The sequence below is a fragment of the Molossus molossus genome, unplaced genomic scaffold (assembly GCF_014108415.1).
Source record: "Molossus molossus isolate mMolMol1 unplaced genomic scaffold, mMolMol1.p scaffold_m16_p_11, whole genome shotgun sequence".
NCBI lineage: Eukaryota > Metazoa > Chordata > Mammalia > Chiroptera > Molossidae > Molossus > Molossus molossus.
This window is the reverse complement of record NW_023425346.1, coordinates 71729849-71749637: the sequence shown is the minus strand read 5'-3', so window position 1 is coordinate 71749637 and position 19789 is coordinate 71729849. Positions and strand designations below refer to the sequence as shown.

Sequence of the window (19789 nt, the reverse complement as noted above, 5' to 3'; positions counted from 1 at the left end):
CCCAGAGTTCTGTCTGTTGAACACTGTATACGCATAGCCTGGAGGTCTTAACTTCCCCGCTTCAGATGATGGTGAATTGATATCGTGATTATGGCTTGATACTCATGAGATGATTCAACACAAAGATATTTGAGGTGAACATAGTAAAAAGACAAACATTTTTTTGTACTTCAAGTTTAGTGCTTAAAACAGCCAAGAGGGAAACATACCTTATCTGAACACCTGGAATTTAGAGGAAGAATGAGACTCAGTTGAAGAGTTTGTCAATTTATCCTACTTATTTGAGAGAGAGCTTTGGATCTAATCTTTGCTCCCCAGTGAAAATCCTATTCTACTGTGAGCCCTTTTGATAGTACCTAGACTTAATTAAGCACAATCACCTGAATAAAAACTACAGAAAAAATTGGATTATTTAAATTTTTTAATTATGTGGCTAATTACTACTTAAAGTTATGTTGTTTACTTTGTTTATTGTCTGTCTTCACCACAAGAATATAAACTCTGAGAGGGCAGAAATTTTTGTTTGTCTTATTCATCTGTTTAATGCCGGTACTTGGAATAACACCTCAAACACAGTAGTGCCTACTAAGTAGAAACTCAATAAGCAATGAATGAATGAATGGTTTTTCCACATAATGGAACACTATTCAGCTGTTTAAAATGATGTTTGGGTCAATGATCATTTAAAATTCTCCCCATTCTAGCCCTGGCCGGTTTGGCTCAGCGGTTAGAGCGTCGGCCTGCGGTCCGGAGAGACCCGGGTTCGGTTCCCGCTAAGGGCGCGTACCTCGGTTGCAGTTTGTCCCCGGCCCTGGTCGGTTGTGCGGGTGGCAGCCACTCGATGTGTTCCTTTCACATCGATGTTTCTCTCTCTCTCTCTGTTCCTCTCTCTCCCCCCCACTCAACCTAAACAAAAAATGGAAAAATGTCCTCGGGTGAGGATTAAAAAAAATAAATAAATAAAATAAAATAAAATTCTCCCCATTCTGCATTGTAACAGTTATGGTTCTGTAAATAACTAAGTTCTTCTAGTTCATGGTCCTGCTATTTCATGTTCCAGCTAAATGCAGGCTATCTGCAGTGCTCTGCAAAGTATATGAAAAGAGATAGAAAGAAGGATGCTGTGCCTAAGCACTTATTTCCTTGGTAACTCTTAGAAACATAAAAAGAGAAGCTAAGGAAAAAGAAAATTGCAAATACTAGCATTTCAGCCATCTGAGGACATCAGAATTAATGCAAGGGACCTTTGAATTTACAGGCGTGCTATGGATTATTTGCGTCTGAAATACAAAATAAACTATGTAGATATTGCCCTTCATTTTGTCAATTGTTGTATTAATGATTTTTTTTTTTCACTTCCTGAATATTTGGTCATGATTGATCTTTTCAGTGAATGGTTAGTCATAATCCAACTGCAATCACTGGGGACATCAGAAAAAATATTAAACTATAAAAATATTAAGAACTACTTATTAAGGGCAAACAATGATCACTTTCGGAATAGTGCCTACTTAAATTTGAGATTACAGAATTTGATTCAAGCCTTGAAAGAAGGAGAAGAAGAGGAGGATTTTGTGCAGTTAGATAAAAATATAAGTAAAGGTATGGCCGTGGGAAGCACAAGACCAAATTGGGGCAGGGTGGCCAGTTCTTGTTGAGTGTTAACCCCTAAGCTGGGCCCTGGCAGGCAGACTTGCCTTCGCCCCCAGTTAGACTCTGCCTAAGGAAGAGGCAGAAAACAGAACTAGCAGTTTACAAAAATATTTCTCCAACAGAAAAAATCCCTGAAGTTTAACCTGAGTTTTGACAGGTACAGTGCTGGTAATAGTCTTTGTATAAATCTTGCTTGTTTCTGAATCTCTTGGTCTGAGACAGGCCAGTGAACACACAGAACATGAACAAATGGGTTTCTGGAGCTCTTGTAGTTTCACAGTGATTATCTGGGACCTGGGTAATAGCTGTTAAAAGGCAAAGAGTACAGTGACTAGACAGCTTAAAAGTAGATAAAGTGTTGCAATTAACAAGTGATGAGATTTGATCCAAGTTCTCCCGGACTGAAATCTTATTGATTAAATATAACTTGCAATTATGAGCCATCCGTCAAAACTTTTAAAACCTTTTTGCTAAACACTGATTACTAACTATAGTTTGATTGCAACAGGTTTGAAAATCTAAGTTAATTGGAATATAGGCGGATCATAGGAAAAATGAGGTAAGAACACAAACGGCCACTTCTTACAATTAGTTGATTTACTCTCATTTAGCATTTGAATATCCAAAATACAATGGAGTGTTAATAGAAAAACACACAAATTTGCCTGACAGAGCTGTTGTAATCCCACTAGCCACATATATGACAAGTTGTTTTTTTAAACAACTTTTTGAAAAGTACCTTTGTGTAGAAAGTAACTATTCATAAGATGACAGAAGAAACCTGTTCATCTTTGCTGCCATTATGTTGATTTTATTAACCCGACTAGTTGTTTAGGTATCAGTTATTATGGCTGAACTAGAGCTTGCAGCCATGTCTAAAGGATTAAAAAAAATCAATCCTATGCCAGTCAAATTCTATGCAAGTCACACATCTGTGAGCTGCATTCAATCTTCTGGTACCACCAATTTGCAACTCCTATCAGCGCATGATGTGTTCAACATCTGTCCTCTTCACTAAAGTGAATTTAAACACCTTTGTGCAGCCTTGACATCTCACCAGGATCCTAAACATTAGCCTTTGTACAATCAGGAACAGCTTAAAAATGTAAGGCCAAGCCCTGCCAATGTGGCTCAGTGGTTGAGCGTCGACCCATGCACCAAGAGGTCGCCGGTTTGATTCCCGGTCACGGCACATGCCCAGGTTGTGGGCCCAGTCCCCATTGGAGGGCATGCAGGAGGCGGCCAACTGATGTTCTCTTTCATCAGTGCTTCTATCTATCTCTCCTTCTCCCTTCCTCTCTCTCTAAAATCAATAAAGAAAAAAAAAAAGTAAGTCCAAGAACTTGTAAAATCTTCCCTGTTATCTGGCTGAGTCTCAGGCCTGTTGCAAATAACAACACTCCAGCTTCTGTGATAGCATTAGCATTATCCATGCACCATCCTCAACACCAATTGGCAGGGCAGCATCACCCATAACAAGCTCCTGGAATGTGGCCAGGCCTGAGGCAGCCAAACTCAGTTGGCTGCATACCAGCTCTGCAGGGTGTCTGAACATGTTGGTACAAAGGAGAGCAGAAGGAGAGCTGAACACTCCAAATAATGAGCTGGAAAGTGGTGACCACAGGCTAAAGAAAGCCTATAAAGCCCTGGCCAGTTTGGCTCAGCGGTTAAAGCGTCCGCCTGCGGTCCGGAGAGACCCGGGTTCGGTTCCCGCTAAGGGCACATACTTCAGTTGCAGTTTGTCCCCGGCCCTGGTTGGTTGTGCGGGTGGCAGCCACTCGATGTGTCCCTTCACGTCGATGTTTCTCTCTCTCTCTCCCTTCCTCTCTCTCCCTCCCACTCTATCTGTACAAAAAATGGAAAAATATCCTCGGGTGAGGATAAAAAAAAAAGAAAGCCTATAAAGATTAGCCAACGAACAACTTCGAGCCACAACTGCTTGTGCATCGGCTGTTGGAAAGTAACCGCAATACACATACTCTTCATGCAACACCACCAAAGTAAGAAATGACTTCTTGGGGCCCAGGTATAGGCAACCTGGTAAGGACCTGTGTTCATTTCCAGATACCGGATTTCACCTGGAATGCCCAAACATCTTGATAGATAACAAAGATTTGCTTCCACCCAGGTCTCATTATTTTATTCTGCAAAAGAATACCTCCCTTTACTCACCCAAGAATAAGGAAGTGATAAATTAATTGGATGTCATACCACCTAACTCAGCTAGCTTGTGCACATCACTGAAAAACAGGAACATTGGCTACAAACCCATGAAGTGAAACAGAACATTTCAATCATCTCTTCTGGATGATCGGGCTTTGTGTGCACTTCCAACATGAATTACCAAACTCGTAGTTTGTCAGTATGTAACTTAAATTATTAACATGTGCATATGGTAGACTATATTTCACACAAAACTCATACCATTGCTGATTAAATTATTGCTAATTATGCAAGAACCTTAAAGAGCATAATGATTTTAATGTTATTAAAAGGGAAGTTTGACTTTGAAATAGATGGTGAGGTTTCACAAAGCTTTTTAAATGATAATTAGTGCTACTCTAAGTACTTTACATCTATTATCTATTTTACTACTCACAACCCTATCACAGAAATTTTGCGCTAAAGAGGGATTGAGCACCCTGGCCAGGGGGCTCAGTTGGTTGGTCGGTGCATCGTCCCTTACACCAAAATTTATGGGTTCGACTCCCAGTCAGAGCACATACCTAGGCTGCAGATTCAGTCCCCAGTTGGGGTGCTCACAAGAAGGCAACCTATGGATGTTTCTCTCTCACACTGATGTCTGTCTGTCTGCTCTCTCTCTCCCTCCCTCCCCTGTTCTCTCTCACCACCCCTTTCTCTCTTCCTTTCTCTCTCAAATCAATAAACATATCCTCAAGTGAGGACTTTTTTTAAAGAGGGATTGAGCAACTTGTTCAAGGTCACTGAGCTAAAACATGGGATGAAGACCTGAACCTGCCTCGAAGGCTCTGGGCTCTGGAGCCCTTGCTTAACCCTGAGCACCAGGCTTCCGTTTCCCTTCCTGTTTCCTTGCTCGTCGGTAACATTGAAACTGTCGTTGCTGGACTTTATCCTGGTGAATGTGGGCGACCGTTGAAGCTTGCCTGGCTGACTACGGAAAAGTAATTTGAGTTTTAAAATGTGAATTGAACGAAGTTGGCAGCACTTGCAAGAAGAGGCACATGTGTGCTGCTACCACTGGAAATGGGCTCAACATTTCTGAAAGCTATTTGGTCATTTGGAATGAGAGCTATAAAACTTTTCTTGCCCTTTGACTTAGTAATTTCAGTCTTTGGAATATACCCCAAGGAAATAACACAAACGATAAAGGTAATTTGTTCCAGGTGTTCATTCAGGGGCTATTTGTATTAGTGAAAAACTGGAAACACCCCGAATTTCCAGTAATAGCACAGTGACTAAGCAAACTAGGCTATGTAGAAAAAGAAAAAAGAAAAAAACTTTATAATCCCTAAAAGTGGCAATGTAGAATACATTGTATTTGTTTAATATTCCATATAGTATTCATATAGTATTTAACTTGTATTCTAAAAAGTAGAATACAAATTAGTGGAAGCATAATCTTGTACAAGCAAGTAAAACAGCATATGCATTGACAATCACACAAGAGAACTGTGAATTTATAAAGTGTATCTCCCATTTCATTGTTGAAATTCCAACAGTAGAACTGTTATCTAGATTGTACTTAATAAAAACTCAGAGACTTAAAGTACACAGAGGTAATGTTTTTAACTGAGACCTGACTGTATCTTACATGTATTAACGGGCTATTAATAAAAGCTAACCTTTTATGAGGCCTTACTATGTGTTAGGCGGTATTCCAAGTCCTTCCCCTGTATTCATTTAATCCCCCTACAGCCTTATGAGATAAGGATTATTATTATAATATCTCTTCTAAGAGGAGGAAACCGGAGCACAGAGAAGCTAAATAACTTGCCCAAGGTTACACAGGCTGTAGCAGAGATGGAATTTCAACCCAGGTAGACGCACTGTACGGCCTGTACACAGCCATTATGCCACACTGTCTTCTCTTACTTGGAAGAAGTATCTAGATCCTGTTCTTTCCCGTTAATCATTTCTAGATTTTGTGCTTTTCTTCCTCACCACTCATGTCTGGTTTATAACATATAGAAATTTGCAGGAAAGGACGATAACCAGATGCAGAATTAAAGATAAAATACTCTCATCCAGTGTCACCTCATGATCACGATCTACCTGCCCTAACCAGTAAGGCTTCTTCTAAGAAGTGAGATCGAGTAGGGTTTTCTAATCAGGAGAAGGAATTGGAAAGGATGGAAAAGAAAATGCTACTATGGGAACATGGGACACTTGCAGAGGAGAAAAATATAACATTTGGAGCAAGGAAATACTCAAATGAGGTTGAATCTAAGAAATAATTTGCCTGGGGATAAATACCAAAAATAGAAGAACATTTTTAAATTATTTGGGAAGAATGAAGTTTAAAAATAAAAAGTTATGTTTTATACTTGCCTAGTTTTTTGTTGTTTTTTTCCCAAAGTATTTGTTATTTATGGTCTTATTTAATTCTCATGCTGTATAATGGTGGATAGTACAATTAACAGATGAGGAAACCGAGAGTCAGAGATGAAGTGGTTCACCCAAAGCAGGCTGCTTGTCCTCAGCCACGCATGAACTTGGTCCCAGCCCTTGTTCTCGGTAGAGCAAGGCATTGATGCTGTTCGAGACAAGTACAAAGCCCTGCACAGACTGGTTAGTGCTCATGAAGCCCTAGCTCATAAGTATAAATTCACTGAGAAAATTCCAGAAAACAAATCTAACATGCATGGAATCCAAATTTAGAATTAAATGAATAATGGGATCTTACTAAACAAAAAAGGCAGAGTGAAGGCAAGACTGTACCTGCATATGAACTAAATGTTTGGGAGATGTCATGGGCATGTAGCTCTTGTGTTTGGAAAGACACAGAACTCATATCTTTCTACCTAATCCTTACAAGAGGGATATTATTATAGGATTCTGTCACCTTTGGTACAAAATGCACAAAATAAAATGTTTGCTTTATCTATACATTCCATGAACATGTTTGCATGGTGACCTACATTTTATAAGTTTCTAAATTCCTCACCTTCTTACATGACTCTGTCTTATGAAGGCCTATGCTTGGTTCAGAATTCAGATCAAATGCTGTCTCTTCCAAGAAGCCTCTTCAGATCCTTCAACTGAGACTAACCCTCCCTTTCCTGGGCACCCATAGCATGTCCTGGACATCTCAGTGTTGACCTTGCTTCTGCCTTGTGCAGCTCCGGATGGCATGACAAGTCTGAGATCTGTCTCTGTGCTTGCTATGACTCCGACACATGACCTGCACACTGCCGTCGTCTATCGAATTGCTCAGAAATTGTCTAAGGTCTTCTGCTCTACAGGTTTATAAACCTTTTCTGGGATTTGTGCTGGTCAAATTCAACTATAGAAATGATCTCAATAAAGGACTCTCTTCACTTAAAAATCTTGTTTCCTAATAATCATATATTATGTTGACCTTTTGTATCAGAATATTTGCATTCATTTAATGCATTAGTAATTAGCACTGGCAAATAGCAACCTCACATCCAGAAGTTAAATTATAAAGTGTCCTTTTTAATCGAATGGGATTACGGCAGTCATCAAATTTAAACTAACTTGAGATTTGCTTTTACCACAAATTTTATAAATATCCCACCAGATTCAATTTCATTTGAAGGTAAGAGCTTCAAAGCCAGAACTTCAACTTTTTGAAAAGTCTCTCTTTTAATATGAAATGGTGAATAAACTACTGGTAAAATAGCTTAAAATTTCTGAGCAAAAAGTATATCACTTCTACCAAGGCCAACTGCTCCTCAGGGATAAAAATACTGTTGTTTTTATTAGCAATTTGAAATAACAATTAAGTAACATTCTTTTTATTGAGATCTTTATGTAAGAACTGAGAAAACAATTCTTTGTAGTAGTTATAAAAATACAAGAGAAAGTGCTGAGTTTCTGAAACACAGTAATTTTCCTATCGCCCCTGTTTTCCCTTGGCCATGAGTGGTGGTGGTGTGATTCTCGATTAAAAAGCTTACTTACAAGGAAGATAAAGACCAGGAAATAATACTACTACTGAGGCTTGTAATGAAAAGCAAGCTAAGAAAAAGATTAAGTAATTATTTTCAATTATACCACATTCTGTAAAATATCAAAAGCGCCCATTACATTTTGTATAACATGAGAAAAAGCTCTTTGATTCATGAATGGGCTAATCCAACAGCTATTCACGTAATTCCTGTCCTTTTCAGGAAGAATAGCAATCAGTGATCGTGGAGGAGAGTGCAAGTCACAAAAGGCATAAAATCTTACTTTTTCATCATCTTCAGTAAATGGAACACCTTCAGGAATCTTATTGATCGCTTGGGCCACACCGATAATCTCACCATCGCTGCTTCGGATAGGCATGCACAGTAGTGATTTTGTCTTGTATCCAGTTAGCTTGTCTATTTCATCATTGAATCTCCGATCCTGAAATTAAGACAGAGTATTAACTGCATGTGCATTGTCAGGGAGACGGAGAGAGAAGTGTAGTATTTCTGTGCATGGTACTTTATCAAGGGCAACTTTACCCCACAAATTTTTAATAACAATAACAGATTTGATTTCACATTGAATTCACCAAAGAAATATAAATGAAAATAAATCACCACCATAATTGTTAGAAACTTTAAACCAGACTTTAAAATTTAAAGAGAGAAACTTTAAACCAGACTATAACTGCATGTCAAAACTGGGGAAGGGAAAAGTGTTTTTAATGGAACTCCACACTGTGCTATGTATTAAAATATGTTATTTCGTATAGATAATTGGCTATTAAGTATCATATAAAAATACATAATAATGCCCAGCAGTGTGGCTCAGTGAATTGACTGTCCTCCCATGGACTGAGAAGTCCAGGTATGATTCCCAGGCAGGGCACATGCCTGGGTTGTGGGCCCGATTCCAGTAGGGGGTGTGCAGGAGGCAGCCAATCAATGTTTCTCACATTGATGTTTCTGTCTTTCTCTCCCTTCTAAAAAAATCAATTAAAATAGAAAAATAAAATAAAATAAAGCTCTGGCTGGTGTGGCTCAGTTGGTTGGATGTTGTCCCATGCACCAAGGCACTGGGGCACATGCCCAGGTTGCAGGCTCTGATACCCCATAGGGGGCGTGCAGGAGGCAGCCAATCGATGTTCTGCTCTCACATCAATGTTTTTCTTTCTCTCTCCCTCTCCCTTCCTCTCTCTCTAAAAACCAATAGAAATATTTTTTAAAGTATACAGTAAGCACTATGAAAAAATATTCAGAAAAGCACTACTTTACTTTTGGTCAAATGATCCTGTAAAAAACAAATCTATGAGCCCATAGTGACACTTTTAAAATAATTTTGTTAAGTGTGTTGGGGAGGAAGGAAATTAAAGGATTCTTTATAGAATATAAGCTTAAAAATGTAGAAGGAATGGTAAAATGAAATAATATATATTTATTGGAACTACCAGTATAATAATGGATACAAGCAAGGATCATCAAGGCAGGCTAACACCACTGGATGAAAGGTTGTTGTTAAACAGGATATTCACATCATCTCAAAGTGACATTCCAAAGGTTCCTTATTAAATCCAAAGAGAAAAGATGTCTGATAGACACCACCTTAAACAAGTAGTATCACCATAAATGAGACAAAATAAGATCATGTGCCGCCTAATGTGATGCAAGGGGAAGGACACAACCTAACCAAGAAAATTAAGAAAAATTTTCAGATTATTGGTCAATCAAAAGCCTGACCTAGATCCTTCAAAAATGTCAATATTGTGAGAGATGAAGAAATTTTAAAATTAAGCCACCCTGGCCAATTTGGCTCAGCAGTTAGAGCGTCAGCCTGCAGACCAAAGAGTCTCAGGTTTGATTCCAGTCAAGGGCACATACCTCGGTTGCAGTTTGGTCCCCGGCCCTGGTCAGAGTCATGCAGGAAGCAACCACTTGATGTGTCTCTCTCACATCAATGTTTCTCTTTCTCTCTCTCTCCCTCCCTCCCTCCCTCTCTATCTGAAGATAAATGGAAAAGTATCCTCAGGTGAGGATTTAAAAAAATAATAATAATAAATAAAATAAAGCCATGGGAGTTGTGTTTGTTTAAAGAAGCCTGAAAAGACTTGGAATCTAAATAAAATTTATGATCTTTCCTTAGAAATTGTTATGCAATTTCTGAAGGGGACAATAAGAGCAAGTTGAATGTGGACTTTATGTTAGGTAATACTAATGTAGCAACATAAACTTTCTTGACTGTGATAGTGGTATTGCAATTATGTAAGAAAATGTTCTTATTTTTAGGACATACATGCTAGAGTATTTTGAGGTGAACTGTTATAATACCTTCAACTTACTTTCAAATGGTAAGAAAGAGAGAAAGGGAGGGAAGGAGGGAAGGAAGGAAGGAAGAGAGAGCAGGAGAAGAGAGGGAGGGAAGGAGAAGAGAGGGAGGGAGAGAAGGAGAAGAGAGGGAGGGAAGGAGAAGAGAGGGAGGGAGGGAGGAGAAGAGAGGGAGGGAGGGAAGAAGAGAGGGAGGGGAGGAGAAGAGAGGGAGGGAGAGAAGGAGAAGAGAGGGAGGGAGAGAAGGAGAAGAGAGGGAGGGAAGGAGAAGAGAGGGAGGGAGGGGAGGAGAAGAGAGGGAGGGAGGGAAGAAGAGAGGGAGGGGAGGAGAAGAGGAGGGAGGGAGGGGAGGAGGAGAGGGAGGGAGGGGAGGAGAAGAGAGGGAGGGAGGGGAGGAGAAGAGAGGGAGGGAGGGGAGGAGAAGAGAGGGAGGGAGGGGAGGAGAAGAGAGGGAGGGAGAGAAGGAGAAGAGAGGGAGGGAGGGGAGGAGAAGAGACGGAGGGAGTAGAGAGGGAGAGGAAGAGACTGAGGAATGACTGGCTCCTGAAAGGGTAGCAGCTCCTAAAGATGTTCCAGGAAGATGATAAACCGGATCCGGGATGACTGCTCCAAGCCCCCGGCCTAGATACTCCCTTGTTAAAAGAAGCGTTAAAAACAAAAGCAAAGCTCTGCTGTCTGCCACCATCTACACCTATGAATTTTACCTGACTCAGGGCCTTGGGAGGCTGGATGTGGACAAACCAAACATGTCTGGCCTTCTGAGGAGGCCTGTGGTATCCCCAACATCACAAGGTCAGGGGCCCTCAAATGCCATGTAAGGAAGGCCTGGTTCTTATCTGGGGATCTATACCCTTAGCCAGAAAGGAGAGAGCCCTGAAGAGGAACATCACAAACCCAAACAAAACCAAATCTCCTGCTCAGAACGAGTCTGTAAACACACTTTCAGAAAAACACCAATTTGTTTACATTTTTTTAAAAGTTCACTGAGGAACCAGTCAAGCCGGGGGTGGGAGATACAGCAGAAAGCAAGAGAGAAATCATTCCTCCGCCATGGCACTTGCATTCCAGCAGGCGAGGCAGACAGCATACAGACGTATAATCATATATTGTGGTGACGCTGAAAACATCAAGGCGCCATGAGAGAGACTTAATCTGAGGGACCTATTTTTATGGGGATCAAGGACGTTCTCTCAGAACACAGGACGAGTAAGCTGTGACTTGATCATGAGTAAGAATTGGCCAGATGGTGGTGGAAGGAACTTTCCAGGAAGCTGGAACGATACGTGGGGGGTCCCGAAGCAGGAATAAGCAAGTTCCCAAAACTCAAAGGTCAATGTGGTCAGAGCATAGGGAGTCAAAGGGAGCATGAGAGAGGCAGCAAGTCTTCAGGCCTGGAAAGGAACTATATTAACCCTAAATGCAATGAAAAGTCACCGAAGATCTTAAAGCAGAAGGATTGCATGATTCATTGTCCAGCACTTCGCATTATCTGACATCATCTTCCTCGTTTACTTGTTCTCTCCTAACTAGTATCTACAATTTAAGACCACAGAGATTTTGTCTCTCTCATTTACTGCCTCATACAGACATATTGGTGGGTGCTCCATAATATTTTTTGAGTAATGTTTTTTTTTTTAGGATTGTACTGCAATTATACAAAATATAGAAAAGTTGAAAAGGCCCTGAGGCCCCACATTTCACTCCTTGGCATATATTTAGAGACACTCTGCACGTGTACAGAAGACACATACACAAACGGTGACCGCAACATCTATTATGAAAAGGAAAAATTGAAAATGATTTGAATGTTGGTCAACAGAAAAATAAACAAATTATGATCTCTTGTTGAGATAGCATATTACACAATTTAGATGAATAAACATAAACAAGTATCAAAAGCATGTTAAGTAGAACAAACAAACTGCGATCTGATTACCTCTACATAACACTACCAATATTTAAAAACAACACTAAATATTATGTATGGATTCAAATATGAAGCCAAATTATAAAGCATGCATGGGAATAATAAACTCTAAATGTATATAAGTGGTAAGTTACCCCCGGGGAGGAAGAGAGGAAATGGTATCAGGGAGAGGGAGGGAGGAGGCTTGAACATTAATAACAAACTTTCCTTCTTTAAAAAAAAACAACAAAACTGTGAAGCAAATATAGTACAGTGTTAATTAAGATTTTATAAACGTTGATGGCCTATTCTTATCTAAATGTTTAAAATATATTTTAATAGAATGTAAAGACCTTGTGGAAAAATTGAAATTAAGAACTCTGTGGAAGATGACACAGGATGGAGTAGGGGGATCCAGTTGGGACATTTCAGTGGTCCAGCTAAGGCGAAAGGATGGGCTGGATTAAGAGAAAAACAATGGAGGGAAGGAGAATTAGATGGATATACTGGAAGCTGCGTCTACAGTATTTCCTAATGGATGACTGTTTGGGGATGGGGGGCTGGAGACAGAAGAATGAATCTCAGGTTTTAATTTGAGAAACTATATAGATGGAAGTGCCGTTTACTGGAATGGGGAAACTGAGATGAAGGTGGAAGTCTACATATGAAGGAAGTCAAGAAGGTTGATAATCCAGTTTATTGAGCAAGGTGAGGTGCATCCTGTGACCTCAATCAGTAGTTTTTAACTGGCTGCAAGTGAGAGTTCACTAAGAAGGTGCCAAATACCACTGCCTGGGCTCCACCTCATTCCAAGTTGAATCAACCAATAATGGGCATTGGTATTTTTTTTAATGCTCATAGGTGATTCTCAAATGAGAACAATTTTCCTAAATGATAAAGAATTCAGTCATAGTGAGATCAATAGAATTCATGTACAGAAAGCCTTAAAATGGGACAAGTGGCATTAATGCTGGTAGTTGCATGTCAGCAGTGTGGACCATGTTACACTGGACTTGAAAACCTACTCTGGAGCATGGCCTACCTGCTCTGACCTTGGTGATAATCTGCATCCTTGGAGAAGGGCCTCATCCACCAAAGTCCAACTCTGAGTAGACCAACTACCAACACTGTGAGGTGTTTGCCAAAATATCCAAAGCTACACAAGAACAATAGAACAATTCAGCATGACCAGGGGGCACAAAAATGTTATAAACCCCTCCCACCATCTCTTCAACTCTCTATACCCACCTGATATACTTGTAACTTGAGGAGATAAAAATAATTATGTTGATATATGTGGTAATTGTTAAGGTTCAGAAAGATTTATTTCACTGTATTAAAAATAATGTATCTTCAAACATGGTTTGTTCATGTCTCCATTATATAAGATCATTCTCATGAATTAACTCAAAACTGGATATCATCCACCTAAGGGGAGGTCAGAAGAGCTGATACAATAACACACTTTCCTAATGTGTATTCATCTGTAGAGTAATTTTCCAATTTTAAAAAAATGAAGAAAGCTGAGCCCAAAATTGAGGTATAAATTAATTGTAGAAGATGAAGAAAACTAGGGAAATAATTAGATGAAGAGACATATTACTCTGATGTTATAGAGAGAATAAAAGTTTAAAAACAAAAATTGCGAAAAATAGGTTTTGCTAGCCAAGCAGTGACCACAGATTAATGTAACAGTGGGGGAAACAAGGCCTTGTGGGACACATAGCCGGGGACTGCAAGTAGTCGAAAGTCAGAAAATAAATCTCCCAAGAAAGCGAAATGTTAAAGTTAAAACACAAAGGCTCCATGTCCCAGGAAGAGGAAACAGTATTCGAAGCTGGCAATAGAAAACCAGTGAGCTTGAGGGAGTAAAAGATGAAGATAGATTTCAAGGGAAGAGTCAGAGATGTGACAGGAAAGATCAGTGGAGGCTGATGAAGGGGTGACCAGTGACCGGTTTAGAATTGTAAATAAATCGTAGAAGAAGTGGGGTCACTACAGGGTTTAAGGTGGATGACAGTAACATGACTGATGCTTCGTTTTAGAAAGACCACCCTGGCTTATGTATAAAGAATGGACTGGAAGCAAGAGATCTAGGTACGAGATAGACCATCTCTGGACCAGGATGATGGTTAGTGGTGGTCAGGGTGATAGGAAATGGGCTGAGTTAAAAGATATTTAGGAGGTAGACTCAATAGTACTTGCTGATTAATTTGACTAAAGGTTGTTAAAGTCAGAGAAGTCAAAAATGACTCCATATATCTGGTACAGGTACCTGGATGCGTGGTAGAGTGACCACTGATTGAGGAACACAGGGATGGGCAGATTCTGACTGGATAACATAAGTTCTCTGGTGGGTGTTTGGAGGTTTAGTGGACTATGAGCCATCCACACAGTGGTATTGATCCCAAAGTAGTTTGAGATGTATAAATAAATTAATACATAATTACATAGTATATAGTATAAAATATATGTATACACTTTTTTAATTTTAGGAAAAGGAATTGGAATGGAAAGTAGAGATTATCTAGGTAAGGATGAAGGACTCTGCTCAGTAACTTTTAACCTGACATCTTCAGGAGTTTAACCACAACACCAGCAAAGCTTTATAGAATGCCAGGTAAGGAGGAAACAAGACAAATAAGAACATAGAAACATGGAGCCTATTTATTGCTGAAAATGGAAACTTAAATAGGAAACTAACAAATGCCTCTAGCTTTATAATGAAATATCACATGAAGAATGGTGTTCAATTATTACTCATCTCCCTAAGGACAAAAGAATAAGAAATGATGTACAGCAGGAGAGTTTTCTAATAAAGTACAAGCTTCTTTAATAAGGTTGTTAAAATCTGGAATAAGTTTATGAATATGGTAGACTCTTCTAGCTTCTAGCATGTTTATGTAATAATACTTTCCTATCTCAGATATTTTAATTATAACTGCTCTTGAGAAGTGCAAGGATCTTCTCGGTGCCTTTTGTGCAGGCCTATATTTTGCGTGGGACACTCAGCTATAATTTCTAAAATATATATGTATTTTGTGTGTGTGTGTTATCCTCACCTGAGGACATTTTTTGCATTTATCTTCAGATAGAGCCGGAGGGAGAGAGGGACAAAGAGAGAAAGAGAAACATTGATGTGAGAGAGACACATCGATTGGTTGCCACTCACACAACCCCAACCGGGGCCGGGAAAAACTGCAACCGAGGTACGTGCCCTTAGCGGGAACTGAACCCCGGTCTCTCTGGTCCATGGGCCAGCGCTCTAACTATTGAGCAAAACCAGCCAGGGCTAATTTTTAATATTTAAAAATACAAAGTCATAAGGCCAAAATCAAATTTTACTTTTTAGCAGTGGAACTGTGCCTGCTACATAGGAAACAGTAACTGCATCCATTTCTGACCTAGGATCCTGCACTTGCAGCCTCCTCTATACGTTTCTGAGTTGAATGTGATGCCACACAGCACACCCAGAAAATGGGTCCCACCTGCAGGGTCTATTAAGGTTGCAGGAAAAAACAATTTCTACAGTCTGAGCCTTCAGGTCCTTGAGAAAAGAGTGATGTTCTTTGCACTCAGCAACCCCAGCCAGCCCAAAGAGACATACTTTTGAGGCACATAAGAATCCTGAAAATAAAAGGGAATCCATCCTCTCTCTTTTACACCTTCTCAGAGAAGCCACTCAAGGCTCCTGAAGGTAGGAGCCAGAACCAGGTCTCAGACTCATGGTAGGAATGGGTCACCTAAGATCCATTTTATCCCCTCCGTGTTTAAGTCTTCTCTCCCCAGAATTTCATAGTAAAATTTCCCAGTGCTCATGATTAAGCCAAGAACTAGTCTTGAATACCATTTAACTTATACAAGTGATTGTTTTAACCACACTCTCAATTCCACCTTGGGCCCTTTATAGCCCAAATGCTCAGACTCTTCAAGTCTGAGCACATCCATAATGGTAATTATGCTTTTAGAACTTATAAATGAGGAAACATGTAAATGCAAAGAGCCCCTATTCATTTCACAAAACATACTCTATGTTTTTCATAAAGTATGAATGACTTGGCATACGAGGGCAAAATCTTTCAACCCAAAAGACCAAAGGAAGGACGTATAAAGGAAAAGACTGAAAAATCTGACTAATAAAAGTTTCTAATTTCAGTACATCCAAAATAATACAAACAGAATTAAAAGTAAAATAAAATTGGGAAAGGTTTTAAACACAAATGGCTGACAAAGTGTTAAATTCTTACAAATCAATGAGGAAAAATAAGTAATGGATAGGAATAAGAAATTAACAAAAGAAAAAATTTTGATGGACTATAAATATGTGAAAACTTTCAAATTATAGCAATAGGTATAGTTGTTTTTTTTCCCCCTATAATATAAAACAGTCCTGGAATAGTTGTCTAAAAATGTATAGAAATGCATTGAGAAAGGAGTTGGCCTCTGAAATGGAATCATCAATACCTCCTTTCTACTTAATTTTTGCTTGTTTTTATAATTTGAGAATTGGGATCAAAAATTCAGGATGATAAAATTATAGAATTAGAAGGTTAGAGGGTATCTAGCTGAGGAAGGCTGTTGACTGCCCCATTCAGTTCAGGCCTACATGGTTTGCCTTTGGCAAAGCCGAGCTACTCAGTTCCTCTTTGCTTATCTTGCAACTTTTCTTTACTCTTCTCAGTCCCTGACCCCATCCCATTATTGTTCTTACCAAGTGGTCAATTTATTTCTATTAGTGTTAACTACTAATTAACTTGTTCACTGCTGATGGGCTCTCAGAAATGTTTGGAGATTCTTACATATTGAAAATCCAGAAACAGTGAGTGAATTAAGCTATAAGAGTAGACCTATAGGTTGTGAAATTGTTAATTTGGGGCACAGACCCTTCACTGCCCAATATCTTTTGTCCACTATTCCTATATGTAGGGCCTATCTTGTTCCTGTGAACTCACCAGTGTTATTAGATTAGATTAATTATGTATAAGAACTGTCTTTGATCTTTGACTTGGAGACAGAGACTCAAATCCAACAACATAATTGTTGGTTATATCCTCTACTACAGTTAATGAGAAGACCCAGAAGCAAACCTGAATGCAAATTATTTCTTTCTTAAAGATATTACCCAATGGAGCCCTGGCCAGTTTGGCTCAGTGGTTAGAATGTCAGCCTGTGGTCCAGAGAGACCCGGGTTCGGTTCCCGCTGGGGGCACGTGCCTTGGATGCAGTTTTTCCCCAGCCCTGGTTGGGTCGTGTGGGTGGCAGCCACTCGATGTGTCTCTTTCACGTCGATGCTTCTCTCTCTCTCTCTCTCTCTCTCTCTCTCTCTCCCCCTCTCTCTCCCTCCTGCTCTGTCTGAACAAAAAATGGAAAAATGTCCTTTGGTAAGGATAGAAAAAAAAAAAAAGATATCACCCAATGGAAATACCAAGGAATGGCTTGTCTCCAGCCTTCCTAAGGATATATAAAGACAACGTGGTACTGTTCAAGTAGAGCTTATTACAAGTCCCCTGGTGGACACTTGTAGCCAGATGGCAGCACTGAGTCCCTTCTATAACATTCTGGAGCAGCCACTGGTAACACTGAGAGTGGCTCAGACACGAGGTTCACTTAACACTCAGCATACCCTGCTTAAAAAACTAATTTTACAACTTGAGCAGAATTATTTTGTAAGTTTCTTCTCTTTGCTTCCATAATGAAGATGACATTTTAGAGCAGGAAGAGTCTTAGAAATCATTTTACATGTTACACATGAAGATTCTGGGGTCCACAGAGAGCAGATCATCTGCCCAAGCTCCCGTGGATGACATGCAGAGCAGCGCAGAGCTGTTTCCCTTTCCTGCTCTTGGGTCTCCCATGGTTCTTTGGCTTCAAAGTGAAAGTGACGCCCTGGTCGGTTTGGCTCAGCGGTTAGAGCGTCGGCCTTCGGTCCAGAGAGACCCAGGTTCGGTTCCCGCTAAGGGCATGTACCTCGGTTGCAGTTTGTCCCCGGCCCTGGTTGGTCGTGCGGGTGGCAGCCACTCGATGTGTCCCTTTCACTTCGATGTTTCTCCAGCCACTCGATGTGTCCCTTTCACTTTGATGTTTCTCTCTCTCTCTCTCTTCCTCTCCTTCCCTCCCACTCTCTGTGCAAAAAATGGAAAAATGTTCTCGGGTGAGGATAAAAACAAAACAAAGTGAAAGTGACTAGAATAACAGATTCCTCAAATAATCTGGCCCCACCTTCCTATCCACATTCTGTGTGGGAAATGGTTAAGAGTGGATTTAAGCCCATTAGGAGGTAGATTCAAGGGGTTAGGTGAAAGACAGTGGTTTGGAGATATGTCAGTTGATGTGGAAAAAAATGGACAGACTTAAGATCTGTTTTTGTTTTTTTTCTATCCTCACCCAAGGACATTTTTCCATTTTTTGTTCAGATAGAGTGGGAGGGAGAGAGAGGGAGAGAGGGAGAGAGGGAGAGAGGGAGAGAGAGAGAGAAACATCGACATGAAAGGGACACATTGAGTGGCTGCCACCTGCATAACCAACCAGGGCCAGAATCAAAAGAACTTTCTGATGGCTTGAATAAAGGAAGGAATAAAGAATGATGCCTAGGTTTCTGGCTTGAGTGACTGAAGATAAGGAAGGCAAGATGGGGCAGGAGAATGTTGCAGGTCAGGGTGGTGGAAGAAAAAGGTCTCTGGATGTTTCAGATATAACGATCTCCCCGAGAGGTGGCATGGCAGGTGTCAGAGGAGGAATGACTCTTCCCCCTTCTCTGTATTCCATAAGAAGAGATTTCCCTTAACCCCTCCAGCCTTCAGACCCACCTTTAGGGTAAGTGATATCATTAGGGTGCTAGGGAGAGTAACTGGGCAGACACAGCCCAGTCCTTAGTCTCCTGGACTCAGGCTGCCCATAGGAAGCATTCTGCTTTGCTCCTCAAGGGTCTAAGTTTCAAAGGGATGGGCCCCTTGTGTGGGGAGGACTGTAGGTATCCAGTATTGTCTATATCTGGGAGGGTAGGTCTATCTAATTCTGGAGCTATAAGCCCATAAATATAAGCCTACACCATAGTATCTGCTTTAACAAGTTATAAATGTGATATTTTAATGTCCTGTTTCCTCTTCTGTCTTATTTCTCATCTTAGTCAGATCAAGGCAAAGAAGAGACATGTTAATCATTGGTCTTCTCAGAGCCCCAGAATGGGAGAAACCGGGATGGAGGAATACGGAGTCCTGACTCTAACACATATGGCCCTGCGGCTCAGACAAAGGCCTGAATGCTTGCTGCCTAATCTATAAAAGGGAGAGGGTAACACCAACTCCACCTTTTTCATGAGATTGTTATGAAGATCACATGAGATAATTCTGTCAAGTGTCAGGCCCAAATTAATATTCAAATATAGGAAACATTACTTTTAGTTCCAAAAGCGCTGACGAAGGAACTTGAAGATGAAATTTCTGCAGAGAACACACACACACAATGGACAAACTAGTATTTCTAGTGTAATAATAATTATGATAGATATTTTACTACATATCTCCTTAGGCAAACAGTAGTTTATCAAAAGTGACACTATGCAGGAAAAAAAGTAGTCTAATGTTTGTTTATTCAAGTTTTCCTGTTTCCAATGTTGAAAAACTGGCCTATTCTTTGGCTTGGTATATTTATAGATCTTGAGAATTAGAAATGCACTAATAATCAATGAATTCTGCTATCAAGGAAACAAAAATTATCTTTCATAAAGCTGGAGTGATTTTTTAAAAACCCAAAACTTCCATTCATAAGCCAGGCATTATATCCTTCTAGAAAT

At 40.0% G+C, this 19789-nt stretch overlaps 1 protein-coding gene across 1 annotated transcript in view; it reads right to left on the bottom strand.

Moving 5' to 3' along the window:
• PDE11A (phosphodiesterase 11A) overlaps nt 1-19789 on the bottom strand; it is a 332237-nt gene that overhangs the window by 288165 nt on the left and 24283 nt on the right. The window contains exon 2 of the mRNA XM_036253345.1: nt 8050-8208. Within this exon, the coding sequence (XP_036109238.1) occupies nt 8050-8208 (159 nt within the window). The remainder of the gene's footprint in view (nt 1-8049; nt 8209-19789) is intronic.